Below are 17,430 nucleotides of genomic sequence, written 5' to 3'. Positions count from 1 at the left end.
TCTATCAACCTGCCAGCGCTTTTGTTTGGTAAGTCTCATCATCTTTGTTTTTATATATATTTTTCCCACGTGGAATGTTCCCCTCCCCCCCCCCCCCCCCTCACACACTCTCTCTCTCTCTCTCTCTCTCTCTCTCTCTCTCTCTCTCTCTCTCTCTATATATATATATATATATATATATATATATATATATATATATACCAAGCGGGAAAGCGCTGGTAGATAGGCACAATGAATAAAACACACAAACACACACACAGAATTTTGAGCTTTCACAACCGGCGGCTGCTTGATCAGGAAAGAGGGAAGGAAAAGGAAAGATGAAAGGATGTGGGTTTGTGGGTTTTAAGGGAAACCCACATCCTTTCATCTTTCCCTTTCCTTCCCTCTTTCCTGACGAAGCAGCCGCCGGTTGCGAAAGCTCGAAATTCTGTGTGTGTGTTTTATTCATTGTGCATATCTACCGGCGCTTTCCCGCTTGGTAAGTCTTGGAATCTTTGTTTTTAATATATTTCTCCTTGTGGAAACATGCCTTCACCCTAGCCAGACAACGCTCCCATATTTTATTTACTCAGGCTTGTCTGACATTTGGCATTACCCCCAAAGGCCTCACACTTAAAGTTCCCATCTCTGGCTGCAATCCTTCTTTCTATCAGTCCTTATACCAGTTCCAAATGGCACAGTCCATAGCCCTCACCCGCCTAATCCTTCACCTATACATCGACTCGGCCAATGAACACACCCGTCAACTCCTATCCCAAATCAAAGTCCTCAATCTTTCCTCTCCCACATCCACACCAGCTGTTCATAGCATCCTCCTACAGGCCAACCGCAAATTAGAACTGCATGCCACCCTCCACCTCAAATCAAAGATTTACTGTCCTACAAGGTATGTATGGATGGATGTGTGTGTGTGTGTGTGTGTGTGTGTGTGTGTGTGTGTGTGTGTGTGTGTGTGTGTGTGTGTGTGTGTGTGTGCGCGAGTATATACCTATCCTTTTTTCCCGCTAAGGTAAGTCTTTGGAATGACTCCTTACCCTCTCCCTTAAAACCCACATCCTTTCATCTTTCCTTTTCCTTCCCTCTTTCCTGACGAAGCAGCAGCCGGTTGTGAAAGCTCGAAATTTTGTGTGTGTTTATATGAGGCTACAGTGAAGATCTTTAGCTCTTTAAATAAGTGTCTACAGGTCTGCAGGATGCTCTGGGATGAGCTCCAGCAATTATTCTGATTACACACTTTTATGCAATGAACACTCTTTTACTCAATGAGTGATGCCAGAAAATGATGCCATACAAAAGCAGAGAATGAAAATAGGTGTGGTAAGCTAATTTACTGAGATGTATATTGCCAAAATTTGCAATGACCCTAATAGTATAAGTAGCTGAACTCAAATGTTTCAGCAGATCTTCAGTGTGTTTTTTACAGTTCAACCCCTCATCAATGCATACACCTAGAAATTTTGAATATTCTATCTTAGCTACCGATATCTGATCAAAGTCTATATGTATTAATGGTGTCATTCCATCTACTGTGTGGAACTGTATATACTGTGTTTTGTCAATGTTTAATAAGAGCCCATTTGCAGAGAACAATTTTCTGAAAAACATCGTTTACAATTTCACCAGTTAATTCTTGTCTGTTTGGTATGATAGCTATACTTGTATCATTGGCAACTGACTGAGGCAGAAGTAGGGGGGACAGAAAAGCCAGACTAACAATAGCAAAATAAACGTTTCTAAAAAAGGAGATACATTTAATCAGATAATGATCAACATGTAATATAAATTTAAGATGGAAACTGAATGACAAGTGTGATTATACTGCTCATCAAAATGAAAAGTTTTGATTGCATATTTTGATTACATTTTTGTTCTTTTATGTCTATTTTTACATTTTGAATATCATTTGCAGTACATTTAATGTGTATTATATTGTGGGCTTGCCTGTACAGTGAATTTTTGATAGACATTGTACTGGCCTGACTTCTGTTTACATACTGAACTTAGGGACTGATGACCATAGCAGTCTGGTCCCTTCAATCCCACAAACCAACCAACATACTGAACTTAACACTTGTAACAAACTGTGTACATGTATGCGTATTTTATAAACACCTCTTATTGTGAATAGCTGTACCAGTGTCTTTTATTCCTGTCTTAAGTCTTGGTATCTTCATGTTAGACTTTGGCAATAGTGAGATGGTTGAAATTGCTATGAAGTGTGACTTCTAAGAAACATTTGTTTACATTCACTTGACCTCTTAAAATAACCTTAATCTGACATTTCTGAACTTGTGGTAGTAATGAACTTAAAACTTTAGCAGAGTTTACATTCCTTTTGTAGTGCAATAAATCTAATACATTTCATAATATTTCCTTTAGTTTTCCATATTTAAGCTTTTCTCGTCACTATAGATATTCTTTGACCATGAGTGGACTCTGTAGGAGCTGTTCTAGGAAAGTGAGTAGTGATGTGCATTTTGAAACTGTAGTAAATTGTTTCACTAGGGGGAGGGGGGAGGGGTAATGTAATTTCAAGTTGCCGCCGCTCATACCTCACCTGTCTTTCAACAACTTCTTTGCCTCTGTACTTCTGCCTCAACTGACATCTCTGCCTGAACTCTTTGCCTTTACAAATGTCTGCTTGTGTGTGTGTATGTGCGGATGGATATGTGTGTGTGTGCAAGTGTACACCTGTCCTTTTTTCCCCCTAAGGTAAGTCTTTCTGCTCCCGGGATTGGAATGACTCCTTACCCTCTCCCTTAAAACCCACATCCTTTTGTCTTTCCCTCTCCTTCCCTCTTTCCTGAAGAAGCAACCGTTGGTTGCGAAAGCTAGAATTTTGTGTGTATGTGTTTGTTTGTGTGTCTATCGATCTGCCAGCGATTTTGCTTGGTCAGTCCCATCATCTTTATATATCTTCAGGAAAGAGGGAAGGAGAGGGGAAGACAAAAGGATGTTTTAAGGGAGAGGGTAAGGAGTCATTCCAATCCCGGGAGCGGAAAGACTTACCTTAGGGGAATATATATACACACTCACTTATTTATGAAATTTGTTATTAACAATCTGAACGAATTCAAAAGTAATTGCAGTGTACATGGCTACAACAGTAGGAGTAAGGATGATCTTCACTACTCAAGGTTAAATCTAACTTTGGCTCAGAAGGGGGTAAGGTATGCTGCCACAAAAGTCTTTGGTCTCTTACCTAATAGCATCAGAAGCCTGACAGATAGCCATATATCATTTAAAAGGAAATTAAAATAATTTATTAATGGCAACTCCTTCTACTCATTAGATAAATTTTTGGATAGAGTAAGTGGGTAATTTCCCCAACCCCCACGAAAAACAAAAAGAAATTAAAAATATTAAATGTCATGTCATATTTTGTGTTATTCAATATCTTGTATAGACACCTTTTAGTAACCTGACATTTTCCACATCATTACGTAGTGTTGTATTAATGATCTATGGAACAAGTACTAATCTAATCTAATCTAATCTGCCAAAATAGGGAAACTCATCCACCACTTTTAGTGACTCATTTCCCAATCTAATTCACACAGTAATATCTAACTTAATCTTTCATCGTTGCTTAACTTTAGTTGATAATCATCTTATAACATTTATGAAGACACAAGACTGATTTTCAAGGTCTTTTGCCATCTGCAAATGGCGTGCAGAGTTATCAGCAAGAATTTATTCTCTCTTAACTTTAACACCCTTTCTAAATTTCTTACTGGCTTCCTTTACTGGTCGCTCAATGTACAGGTTGAATAAAATGAGGGATAGCTTACAACTCTGTCTCGTTCCCTTCACAACTACTGCTTCCCTTCTGTGTCCTGTGACTCTTAAAACACAGTGTAGTTTCTGTACACATTGTAGATAACCTTTGAATCTCTGTACTTTATTTTTGCTACCTTCAGAATTTCCAAGAATGTATTACAAACAACATTCTCAAAAGTTTTTCCTAAACCTAAAAATGCTGTAAATGTAGGTTTGCCTTTCTTCAGTCTATCTTCTACAAGAAGTTGAAGGGTCAGTACAACCTAATGTGCACCTAGATTTATCTGGAACCCAAACTGATATTCCCCTAGATCAGCTTCTACCAGTTTTTCCATCTCCCTGTAAATAATTTGTGTTCCTTTTTTGCAACCATGACTTAGTAAATTAATGATGATGATAAATTAATGATTCACACAGCCTTCTGAAATGCCTTCACAAAAGAAGATGAAGCAAATATTTCAGAATTTCAATCAAGAACAGCTGCAAACATGAATAACATAGAAGTAAACATCCTCGGAGCAGTGGAGCAACTTAAATCACTTAATAAACGCAAGTCTTCTGGAGAAGACTGCATACCAGTTAGGTTCCTTTCAGAGTATGCTGATGCATTATCTCCATACTAAACAATCATATACAACCGTTCGTTTGACGAAAGATCCGTACCCAAAGACCGGAAAGTTGCACAGGCCATACCAATATTCAAGAAAGGTATTAGGAGTAATCCACTTAATTACAGGCCCACATCATTAATGGCAATTTGCAGCAGGATTTTGGAACATATATTGTGTTCAAACATTATGAATTACCTCAAAGAAAATGGTCTATTGACATAAAGTCAACATGGCTTTAGAAAAAATCGTTCTTGTGAAACACAACTAGCTCCATATTTGCATGAAGTGTTTAGTGCTATTGGCAAGGGATTTCAGATTTATTCTGTATTTCTGGAAGGCTTTTGACTGGTGACACACAAGTGGCTTGTAGTGAAATTGCATGCTTATGGAATATCATCTCAGTTACATGACTGGATTTGTGACTTCCTGTCAGAGAGGTCACAGTTCATAGTAACTGATGAAAAGTCATTGAGTAAAACAGAACTGATTTCTGGCGCTCCCCAAGGTAGCGTTATAGTTGTAGAATTTTGGAACACGTATTATGTTCAAGTATAATGACTTTTCTGGTGACTAGAAATCTACTCTGTAGGAATCAGCATGGGTTTCGAAAAAGACGATCGTGTGAAACCCAGCTTGTGCTATTCGTCCACAAGACTCAGAGGGCCATGGACATGGGTTCCCAGGTAGATGCTGTGTTCCTTGAGTTCCGCAAGGAGTTTGATACAGTTCCCCACAGTCGTTTAATGAACAAAGTAAGAACATATGACTATCAGACCAATTGTGTGATTGGATTGAAGAATTCCTAGATAACAGAACGCAGCATGTCATTCTCAATGGAGAGAAGTCTTCCAAAGTAAGAGTGATATCAGGTGTGCCACAGGGGAGTGTTGTAGGACCATTGATATTCACAATATACATAAATAACATCAGAAGTTCGCTGAGGCTTTTTGCAGATGATGCTGTGGTGTATCGAGAGGTTGTAATAATGGAAAATTGTACTGAAATGCAGGAGGATCTGCAACAAATTGATGCATGGTGCAAGGAATGGCAATTGAATCTCAATGTAGGCAAGTGTAATGTGCTGCAAATACATAGAAAGAAAGATCCTTTATCATTTAGCTACAATATAGCAGGTCAGGAATTGGAAGCAGTTAATTCCGTAAATTATCTGGGAGTACGCATTAGGGGTGATTTAAAATGGAATGATCATATAAAGTTGATCGTTGGTAAAAAGATGCCAGACTGAGATTCATTGGAAGAATCCTAAGGAAATGCAATCCAAAAACAAAGGAAGTAGGTTACAGTACACTTGTTCGCCCACTGCTTGAATACTGCTCAGCAGTGTGGGATCCGTACCAGATAGGGTTGATAGAAGAGATGGAGAAGATCCAACGGAGAGCAGTGCACTTTGTTACAGGATTCATTTAGTAATCGCGAATGCATTATGGAGATGACAGATAAACTCCAGTGGAAGACTCTGCAGGAGAGACGCTCAGGAGCTCGGTACGGGCTTTTGTTGAAGTTTCGAGAACATACCTTCACCGAGGAGTCAAGCAGTATATTGCTCCCTCCTACGTTTATCTTGCAAAGAGACCATGAGGATAAAATCAGAGAGATTAGAGCACACACAGAGGCATACCGACAATGTTTCTTCCCACGAACAATACGAGACTGGAGTAGAAGGGAGAACCGATAGAGGTACTTAAAGTACCCTCCACCACACACTGTCAGGTGGCTTGCGGCGTATGGATGTAGATGTAGATAGGCCCTTTGCTGTTCCTTATCTATATAAATGATTTGGGACACAATGTGAGCAGCTGTCTTAGGTTGTTTGCAGATGATGCTGACTGACTGATGGAGTATATAAAAAAAGTTCAAAGAAGGGCAGCACGTTTTGTATTATCACGAAATATGGGAGAGAGTGTCACTGAAATGATACAGGATTTGGGCTGGACATGATTAGAAGAAAGGCATTTTTTGTTGCAACGGAATCTTCTCACAAAATTCCAATCACCAACTTTTTTCTATGAATACAAAATATTTTGTTGACACAAATCTACATAGGGAGAAATGATCACCATGAGAAAATAAGGTAAATCAGAGCTCACACAGAAAGATATAGGTGTTTGTTCTTTCTGTGTGCTATATGAGATTGGAATAACAGAGAATTTTGAAGGTGGTTTGATGAACCCTCTGCCAGGTACTTAAATGTGATTTGCAGAGTATCCATGTTGATGTAGATGTAGATGATGCTGTCATGTATTGACTAATAAAGTCACCAGAAGACCAAAACAAATTACAAAATGATTTAAAAAAGTTATCTGAATGGTGTGGAAATTGGCAGTTGACCCTAAATACACTCCTGGAAATTGAAATAAGAACACCGTGAATTCATTGTCCCAGGAAGGGGAAACTTTATTGACACATTCCTGGGGTCAGATACATCATATGATCACACTGACAGAATCACAGGCACATAGACACATGCAAACAGAGCATTCACAATTTCGGCACTAGTACAGTGTATATCCACCTTTCGCATCAATGCAGGCTGCTATTCTCCCATGGAGACAATCGTAGAGATGCTGGATGTAGTCCTGTGGAACGGCTCGCCATGCCATTTCCACCTAGCACCTCAGTTGGACCAGCGTTCCTGCTGGACGTGCAGACCACGTGAGACGACACTTTATCCAGTCCCAAACATGCACAATGGGGGACAGATCCGGAGATCTTGCTGGCCAGGGTAGTTGACTTACACCTTCTAGAGCTCATTGGGTGGCACGAGATACATGAGGACGTGCATTGTCCTGTTGGAACAGCAAGTTCCCTTGCCAGTCTAGGAATGGTAGAACGATGGGTTCGATGACGGTTTGGATGTACCGTGCACTATTCAGTGTCCCCTCGACGATCACCAGAGGTGTACGGCCAGTGTAGGAGACCGCTCCCCACACCATGATGCCGTGTGTTGGCCCTGTGTGCCTCGGTCGTATGCAGTCCTGATTGTGGCGCTCACCTGCACGGCGCCAAACACGCATACGACCATCATTGGCACCAAGGCAGAAGCGACTCTCATCGCTGAAGACGACACGTCTCCATTCGTCCCTCCATTCACGCCTGTCGCGACACCACTGGAGGCGGGCTGCACGATGTTGGGGCGTGAGCGGAAGACGACCTAACGGTGTGCGGGACCCTAGCCCAGCTTCATGGAGACGGTTGCGAATGGTCCTCGCCGATACCCCAGGAGCAACAGTGTCCCTAATTTGCTGGGAAGTGGCGGTGCGGTCCCCTACAGCACTGCGTAGGATCCTACGGTCTTGGCGTGCATCCGTGCGTCACTGCGGTCCGGTCCCAGGTCGACGGGCACGTGCACCTTCCGCCGACCACTGGCGACAACATCGATGTACTGTGGAGACCTCACGCCCCACGTGTTGAGCAATTCGGCGGTACGTCTACCCGGCCTCCCGCATGCCCACTATACGCCCTCGCTCAAATTCTGTCAACTGCACATACGGTTCACATCCACGCTGTCGCGGCATGCTACCAGTGTTAAATACTGCGATGGAGCTCCGTATCCCATGGCAAACTGGCTGACACTGATGGCGGCGGTGCCCAAATGCTGCGCAGCTAGCGCCATTCGACGGCCAACACCGTGGTTCCTGGTGTGTCCGCTGTGCCGTGCATGTGATCATTGCTTGTACAGCCCTCTCGCAGTGTCCGGAGCAAGTATGGTGGGTCTGACACACCGGTGTCAATGTGTTCTTTTTTCTATTTCCAGGAGTGTATGTATTCATTTCTTCTTCTATGGTGATCATGTTTTTTTTAATAATCCATTGTATATATTAAGGTAATTGGGTGGTTGTTAGATTGTATGTCCAATACCCCCCTTCTTGCTCCCACCTCCGACATCCTCCCCCATCCATAAACTATGAGCATTACTGAGGTGAGTGGCTTGGATGCTTTATGATATAGATAGCAATACTGTCAGAGAGCTATCTGTGGGGGGGGGGGGGGGGGGGGGCAGGAAAACACATGGTCCCTGAAGAGAGACAGCAGCTTTTTCAATAGTTGTAGGGGCACCAATATGAATGACTGACTGGTCTAGTCTTGTAACATAGCCAAAACAGCCTTGCTATATTAGTACTTCAAATGACTGAAAGCAAGGAAAAATTACAGCCATTGTATTTCCAGATGACATGCAGCTCTACTAGATGGCTTCATGCTGATTCACCCTCTTGGGGAAAATATTCCAGGTATAAAACAGTCCCTTATTAGAATATCCATATGGAGACTAATGAGGAATATGTTGTCATCAGGAGAAAAAAAGTGGCATTCTCCATGTCAGATATGGGATGTTAGATCATGTAACTGGGTAGCAAGGTTACAGAATTTAAAAAGAGAAATGGATAGGGTGAAATAAGATATAGGGGCGTCAGTGAAGAGTGTCAGCTAGAACAACTAGACTTCTGGTCATGTGAATACAAGTTTACCAATACAAAATCAAGTAGGGGCAGCGCAGGAGTGAACATATGGGTAAGCCATTACAAACAGCATAGTGAATGCATTATTATAGCCAAGGTGGAAACAAAGACAACACCCACTATAGTAGTACAAGTTTATATGGTGAGTAGCTCCATGGATGATGAAGATATATTTGATGAAATAAAAGAAATTATTCAAATTGTTAAGGGAAACAAAAGGTAAATGTAATGTAGGATTTGAATTTGATAGTAGGAAAAGGAGTAGAAGGAAAAATAGGAGAACATGGACTGGGGGAGAGGACTGAAAGGGGAAACTGCCTGGTAGAATGTTGCACAGAGCATTATTTAATTCTTGCTGATAGTTGACTGAAGTATCATGGAAGAAGGTTATATAAGTGGAAGAGACCTAGAGACACTGGAAGGTTTCAGATAGATTATATAGTGGTAAACAGAAACTCTGAAACCAGATTTTAAACTGCAAAATGTTTCCAGGGATGCATGCAGACTCTGACTGTAATTTATTGCTTATGAATTGCAGATTAAAACTGGAGAAACTGTAGGAAGGTAGGACCTGGATAAATTGAAAGGATCACTGGTAGTGAAATATTTCAGAGAGCATCAGGTGAGGACTGTCTGAAACAGCAGAAAGAAATGCGGCAAAAGCAGACTGGGTAGGTTTGAGTGACTAAATACTAAAGGTGACAGAAGGTCAAATAGGCAAAAATATAAAGGCCCATTGGAAATCTTTGGCCAACACAAAATGCAGCAAATAAAGGGAACACAGGTGTCTGGAAAATTAGGTTGACCAGAAGTGCAAAATGCCAAAGCAGGATTGGCTAGAATAGAAATGAAAGGCTGTAGAAGCCTGCATGACTTACAGAAAGACAGATGCCACCTATAGTAAAATTAAAGATAACCTGTGGTGAAAAGAGAGGCAACTGTGTGTATACTAAAAGCACAGATGGCAAGCCAGTACAAAACAAAGAAGGGAAGGCTGAAAGGTGGAATGGATATATAGAAGAGTTATAGAAAGAAAGGAACTGTGAAGACAATGTTATAGAAATAGAAAAGGAAGTAGATGAAGATGGTATGTGAAATATGATACAGTGAGAAGAGTTTGACAGAGGACTGAAACACCTAAATCAAAACCAGACCCCTTGTGTATACAACATTCCTTTAGAATTATTAAGATAATTGAGAGAGCCATGTTGACACTATTCTGTATCATATGCAAGATATATAGGGTGAACATTAATAAAACCAACTAACTGCAGGGACAGATTCCTGATTGGAAATGGAGGAAGAAAGGTCCTGCGAGCATGTGTCCAGAAGTGCCTCATTACCACGGTAGATGGCTCTGATGCTGGCCAGTGAAAGTTTCTCTGACTATATGCTGACTATATGCCATGTCTCCTTCTGTGTTGTAGCCTGTGCGACTGACACACTGTACTGTAGGCATCAGAAATGGTCCAATATTCATGTTGGGAACAAGCTGACAGAATCATACTTTGACTTACATCATGTTAGTGGACTAGCTCCCTGGAGCTTGTACTAGGGTTTGTCTCAACATCCTGTTGAACCTGGTCCTCCAAATCTCCTGTATGCTCAGTCCAGCACCTCTCTGCACATTTGTCTGTCTGAAAGGACCCATGGTCACACAAATGCCCAGAAAGGGCTTGAAATGCTATGTGATGCAGTTGGTGTCTGTCAGGGTACTTGTTTTGGTATAGCTGTGCTGTCTCTTGACCATTTCCATCTACTTGGCCTTACACAAAGACAGTCTTGGTTTGTTCCTGATAGGAATACTGGATAATTCTTCTGATTACAGGATGATGCATCAATCATACAGCCTTCAACACACAAGGAACACCGAGCATGTCGTCAGAGGAAGTTTAATTCATCAGTGTCATCTACCGTTGCAACAGTGCATTTCCAAACACAAATTCATAGGACCTTTTTGCCTCCATTTCCAGTCAGAAATCTGTCACTGCAGTCTGTCAGTTCTATTAATGGTCACCCTGTATAGAACAAGCAAAATATCCTTTTACTTCAAGAAGAATGTAATAATGCCTATTCCAAAGAAATCAGGTGCTGGCAGGTGCAAATATTATTGAAGCAGCAGTTTAATAAGTCATGGTTGCAAATTACTGGCTATAATAATTTAAAGAAGAATGAAAAAACTGGTAAAAATGAACATCAGATAAGGAGAGAATTGAAGCTTTTGAAATGTGGTGCTGTAGAAGAATGTTAGAGATGATATCGGTAGATCAAATGACTAATGAGGAGGTGCATAACTGATTGGTAAGGAATGAAATTTGTGGCACAACTTGAGTAAAAGAAGGGACCAATTGATCAGACACATCCTGAGGCATCAATGAACTGTCAACTTGCTAGTGTAAGAGAGTTATGGATGTGGGAGTTAAGACTGTAGAGGGACACCACGATTTGAGTATAGTAATCAGGTTCAAATGTCTATAAGCTGCAGTAGTTATGCAGAGGTGAAGGGCCTTGCACAGAAAAGACTAGTTTAGAGGGATGCATGGAACCAGTTTTTAGACTGATGACCATGACAACATGTACACCTAATTCTGGATTTACGCATTACTAATTGTATTGGATTTTCAATTCTAAAGATAAAATAATATTTCAGTCACAGCTAAAGGTGTGAATGTTGACATCCCTTTACAGAGATATGAAGGATAAGATGTTTATAGCGTTTTTATTGTAAGGATTTCGATTACCTATGGTTTTATATTGCTTGCCTAAAGTTTTATTTGCAGTATCAGATTGTTGCTCTACATTTAAATTTTTGTACTACTACTTTTTTAATGATTTGGTATATTTTTTGCTATGTTTCTGATTCAAATTAAAGTTTATTGTTGCTGCATTTTGTTGATTTTTTTATTGCATTGTCAGTATAAGTACTTCAAAACTCTTTCTCACCTTCAGACTGCATTAGACAGACAACATTGTAACTGTATATAAGGCCACCTGAAAAGAAAGCTGTTGCTCTTAAAATGTTGAAGCATCTGTTAATGCTGATTGTTCATAATAATTAGTGTTTAAGAACTCTAGTATTTTGTATTTGTTGCCTACAGGAAATTTTATTACGAATCAGATCTAGCATCAATTACATTAAATTATGTAAACACAGTAATTTTCTGTAATGACATTAAACTAATGGGATTCAGATCATGTTTCCTGTTAGATGAAATGTTTCCTGTTAGATAAAACAGTTTTTATTATGATAGATCTTATGTCTGTTACGTGTAATACAGTTCAGAAAGAGAATAATGATTGTTGTCAGATATTGCAGACACCAAGAGTGTTGTTTACACTGTTGAATTAGTGAGACATGGAGGACCTCTTGGAATAACTATAGCTGGCAGTGAAGAACCGCTTGATCCAATAACAATATCTGCCCTTAGTGCTGGTGAGTGAAAACACAGTTCCTGATTTCTTTACTGCATTAATTGTGTTATCAGTGGAACAATATGTCCCTCATATCTGAACATGCGTCAAATATGATGTGTTGCAAGATTGCATATCTTTTGATGTTCAGTAGTAGCTCAAATTAGAAATAATTTGGCCTACTCTATTACCTTACTTTATAATGCAGTTCTTGTCCAATGTGGCTTTGTCAGACTATGTGAAGATGCAAAGGCTTACTAACCTTGACATTACAAATCTTACTGAAGTTCTGTTTACTAGTGATACTATGTTGATTGTTTGAAAATACAAATAACCTCATTATTGTTTAATGCTTTTTTATTACCTTAGTCTGTTTAATTGATTACAGTATGCATGCTCATGCAAGCACATGTATGCTTTTATGTACACCCACCCATTTACACACTGACATGTACACATGCTCTTCAAAATTCCCTATCTCTGTCATACATAAACTGCTCAAAAAGCTTTTGCACCACCCTCATGTTTACATAGTGGCCCCCACCCCCTCTCCTTCCCCACTGCAGATCAGTAGTTTGCTGTATCTCCAGCTATGACTGGGATGATACACTTTGGATTTTCACTGTTCAACCTTAAATCAAGTACATGTTGTCGCTTTAGGGCTAGAAGGGTTGTCTGCCTGGGAAGCTGCCTGTGAGATTGGTATACACAACAGCAATATCATTCAAATACTCAACTGTTATTGTGAGACATAAAATACTGAAGTGCTTTCTCGGGTGACAACACCAGCACATTACCAACATCTGCAGATGAACTGCACACTACCTTTTCAGTGGCAGATGGGAGGGCTGTGTCAACCTTTACTGTATGTAGCTGGCTCTGCAAAATCAATTTATCCTACACACATCCATCACAAACAATGGTACAAACCTCCCACCACTGTGATGTATGAAGAAAGTGGGTAAGGGATCATCCAGGATTGAAATTCGATCAATGGCATTAATTTCTCTTCATTGATGATTGCAAGTGTCTATAATCATCATTGAAGAGTGGAGGTGGGCATTCCAATGTATATCTCAGATGTGCAGTCCCAAGGGTACAACAACAATGTAGATCAGTGATGTTTTGGGTCACTATTATCTATAGATGTTAGCTGCTTCTCATCACTATCAAGGATAATTTGAGGGTTATGCAGTATTGTATAATATTGTATTAATTTTTTCAGCCTTACAGCCAACATTTAGCAGAGGAGTTTTTCTTTCAAGATGATAATACATGAAAACAGAACACCCACTTCAAGAACACCTTACTCCAAAGGCAGGATTCAACTAAATGTGAAATATACACTTTGTTATAAAAAGTATCTAGACACCCCCAAAAACACATGGTTTTCATATTAGGTGCATTGTGCTGCCACCTGCTGCCATGTACTCCATATCAGCGACATCAGTCGTCATTAGACATTGTGAGAGATCAGAATGGGATGCTCCACGGAACTCGCAGACTTCAAACATGGTCAGGTGACTGGGTGTCACATGTGTCATAAATCTGTTTCCAAGATTTCCACACTCATAAACATCCCTGGGTCCACTGTTTCTGGTGTGATAGTGAAGTGGAAATGTGAAGGGACACATACAGCACAAAAGCGTACAGGCTGACCTTGTCTGTTGACTGAAAGATACCACCCACAGTTGAAGAGTTTCGTAATACGTAATAGGCAGACATCTATCCAGAACATAACCCAGGAATTCCAAACTGCATCAGGATCCACTGCAAGTACTATGACAGTTAGGCAGGAAGTGAGAAAACTTGGATTTCATGGTCGAGGGACTGCTCATAAGCCGTACATCATGCCACTAAATGCCAGATGACACCTCACTAGGTGGAAGGAGCATAAACATTGGATGATTGAACAGTGGAAAACGGTTGTGTGGAGTGACAAATAAAGGTACACAATGTGGCGATCTGATGGCAAGGTGTGGGTATGACAAATGCCCGGTGACTGTCATCTGCCAGTGTGTGTAGTGCCAACAGTAAAATTCGGAGGTGGTGGTGTTATGGTGTGGTCATGTTTTTCATGGAGGGGGTTTGCACCCCATAAAGTTTTGCATGGCACTATCACAGAACAGGCCTTCATTGATGTTTTAAGCACATTCTTGCTTCCCACTGTTGAAGAGCAATTCAGGGATGGCGATTGCATCTTTCAACATAATCGAGCACCTGTTAATAATGTGCAGCCTGTGGCAGAGTCTTTACATGACAATAACATCTCTGTGATGGACTGGTCTGCACAGAGTCCTCACCTGAATCTGATAGAACACTTTTGGGATGTTTTGGAATGCTCACTTGGTGTCAGGCCTCACCGACTGACATTAATACCTCTCCTTAGTGCAGCACTCTGTGAAGAATGGGCTGCCATTCCCTGAGAAACATTCCAGAAAGTGACTGAACATATGCCTGCAAGAGTGGAAGCTGTCATCAAGGCTAAGGGTGGGCCAACACCATACTAAATTACCAATGGAGGGCGCCACGTATTAGTTACTCATTTTCAGCCAGATGTCCAGATACTTTTGATCACATGGTGTAGCATGCTTAATTCAACCATGGGCATGCTGTTGACACCTCTCACTAGGCCTTTATCATAACTACCAAAAATTGTCAACACAAAGGAATTAATGACATTTAGCTGCTAGTGGCCATTGCAAATTGTTGCTCATGTCGGCACCAATGACTCTTGCCGTCTGGGTTCAGAGGTCATCCTCGGTTCGTACAGGCGGTTGGCAGAGTTGGTGAAGGTGGAAAGCCTCGCTCGCGGGGTGGAATCAGAGCTAACTATTTGTAGTATCGTTCCGAGAACCGATCGCGGTCCTCTGGTTTGGAGCCGAGTGGAAGGCTTAAACCAGAGGCTCAGACGGTTCTGCGGAGAGCTGGGGTGCAAATTTCTCGACCTCCGCTATCGGGTGGAGAAATGTAGGGTCCCCCTGAATAGGTCAGGCGTGCACTACACGCCGGAAGCGGCTACGAGGGTAGCGGAGTACGTGTGGAGTGCACATGGGGTTTTTTTAGGTTAGAGAATTCCCTCCCTAGGCCCGACAAGACGCCTCCTGAGACGCGGCAAGGCAGGAGTAGGCAAAATGCAACAAGGAATAACAATATTAATGTGCTAATAGTAAACTGCAGAAGCGTCTATAGAAAGGTCCCAGAACTGCTCTCATTAATAAACGGTCACAACGCCCATATAGTACTAGGAACAGAAAGTTGGCTGAAACCAGACGTAAACAGTAATGAAATCCTAAACTCTGATTGGAATGTATACCGCAGAGATAGGCTGGACAGTGAAGGGGGAGGCGTGTTTATAGCGATAAGAAGTGCAATAGTATCGAAGGAAATTGACGGAGATTCGAATTGTGAAATGATTTGGGTGAAGGTCACGGTTAAAGCAGGCTCAGACATGGTAATTGGATGTCTCTATAGGCCCCCGGGCTCAGCAGCTGTTGTGGCTCATCACCTGAAGAATAATTTTGAAAATATTTCGAGTAGATTTCCCCACCATGATATAGTTCTGGGTGGAGATTTTAATTTGCCGGATATAGACTGGGAGACTCAAACGTTCATAACGGGTGGCAGGGACAAAGAATCCAGTGAAATATTTTTAAGTGCTTTATCTGAAAATTACCTTGAGCAGTTAAACAGAAAACCGACTCGTGGCGATAATATATTAGACCTTCTGGTGACAAACAGACCCGAACTATTTGAATCAGTTAATGCAGAACAGGGAATCAGCGATCATAAAGCGGTTACTGCGTCGATGATTTCAGCCGTAAATAGAAATATTAAAAAAGGTAGGAAGATTTTTCTGTTTAGCAAAAGTGACAAAAAGCAGATTACAGAGTACCTGACGGCTCAACACAAAAGTTTTGTCTCAAGTGCAGATAGTGTTGAGGATCAGTGGACAAAGTTCAAAACCATGGTACAATATGCGTTAGATGAGTATGTGCCAAGCAAGATCGTAAGAGATGGAAAAGAGCCACCGTGGTACAACAACCGAGTTAGAAAACTGCTGCGGAAGCAAAGGGAACTTCACAGCAAACATAAACATAGCCAAAGCCTTGCAGACAAACAAAAATTACGCGAAGCGAAATGTAGTGTGAGGAGGGCTATGCGAGAGGCTTTCAATGAATTCGAAAGTAACGTTCTATGTACTGACTTGGCAGAAAATCCTAAGAAATTTTGGTCCTATGTCAAAGCGGTAGGTGGATCAAAACAAAATGTCCAGACACTCTGTGACCAAAATGGTACTGAAACAGAGGATGACAGACTAAAGGCCGAATTACTAAATGTCTTCTTCCAAAGCTGTTTCACAGAGGAAGACTGCACTTTGCTTCCTTCTCTAGATTGTCGCACAGTTGACAAAATGGTAGATATCGAAGTAGACGACAGAGGGATAGAGAAACAATTAAAATCGCTCAAAAGAGGAAAGGCCGCTGGTCCTGATGGGATACCAGTTCGATTTTACACAGAGTACGTGAAGGAACTTGCCCCCCTTCTTGCAGCGGTGTACCGTAGGTCTCTAGAAGAGCGAAGCGTTCCAAAGGATTGGAAAAGGGCACAAGTCATCCCCGTTCTCAAGAAGGGACGTCGAACAGATGTGCAGAACTATAGACCTATATCTCTAACGTCGATCAGTTGTAGAATTTTGGAACACGTATTATGTTCGAGTATAATGTCTTTTCTGGAGACTAGAAATCTACTCTGTAGGAATCAGCATGGGTTTCGAAAAAGACGATCGTGTGAAACCCAGCTCGCGCTATTCGTCCACGAGACTCAGAGGGCCTTAGACACGGGTTCACAGGTAGATGCCGTGTTTCTTGACTTCCGCAAGGCGTTTGACACAGTTCCCCATAGTCGTTTAATGAACAAAGTAAGAGCATACGGACTATCAGATCAATTGTGTGATTGGATTGAGGAGTTCCTAGATAACAGAACGCAGCACGTCATTCTCAATGGAGAGAAGTCTTCCGAAGTAAGAGTGATTTCAGGTGTGCCGCAGGGGAGTGTCATAGGACCGTTGCTATTCACAATATACATAAATGACCTGGTGGATGACATCGGAAGTTCACTGAGGCTTTTTGCAGATGATGCTGTGG

The 17,430-nt window shown here is 41.3% G+C and overlaps 1 protein-coding gene across 1 annotated transcript in view; it reads left to right on the top strand.

The window, feature by feature from the left end:
• Positions 1–17,430, top strand: part of LOC126299089 (glutamate receptor-interacting protein 1) — a 538,481-nt gene that overhangs the window by 416,078 nt on the left and 104,973 nt on the right. Inside the window, exon 11 of the mRNA XM_049990762.1 lies at positions 12,180–12,305. Coding sequence (XP_049846719.1) covers positions 12,180–12,305 — 126 coding nt within the window. The remainder of the gene's footprint in view (positions 1–12,179; positions 12,306–17,430) is intronic.

The sequence above is a fragment of the Schistocerca gregaria genome, chromosome X, assembly GCF_023897955.1.
Source record: "Schistocerca gregaria isolate iqSchGreg1 chromosome X, iqSchGreg1.2, whole genome shotgun sequence".
In the NCBI taxonomy this organism is placed as follows: domain Eukaryota; kingdom Metazoa; phylum Arthropoda; class Insecta; order Orthoptera; family Acrididae; genus Schistocerca; species Schistocerca gregaria.
The sequence above is the reverse complement of the archived record's forward strand: the minus strand, read 5'-3'. Positions and strand labels throughout refer to the sequence as shown.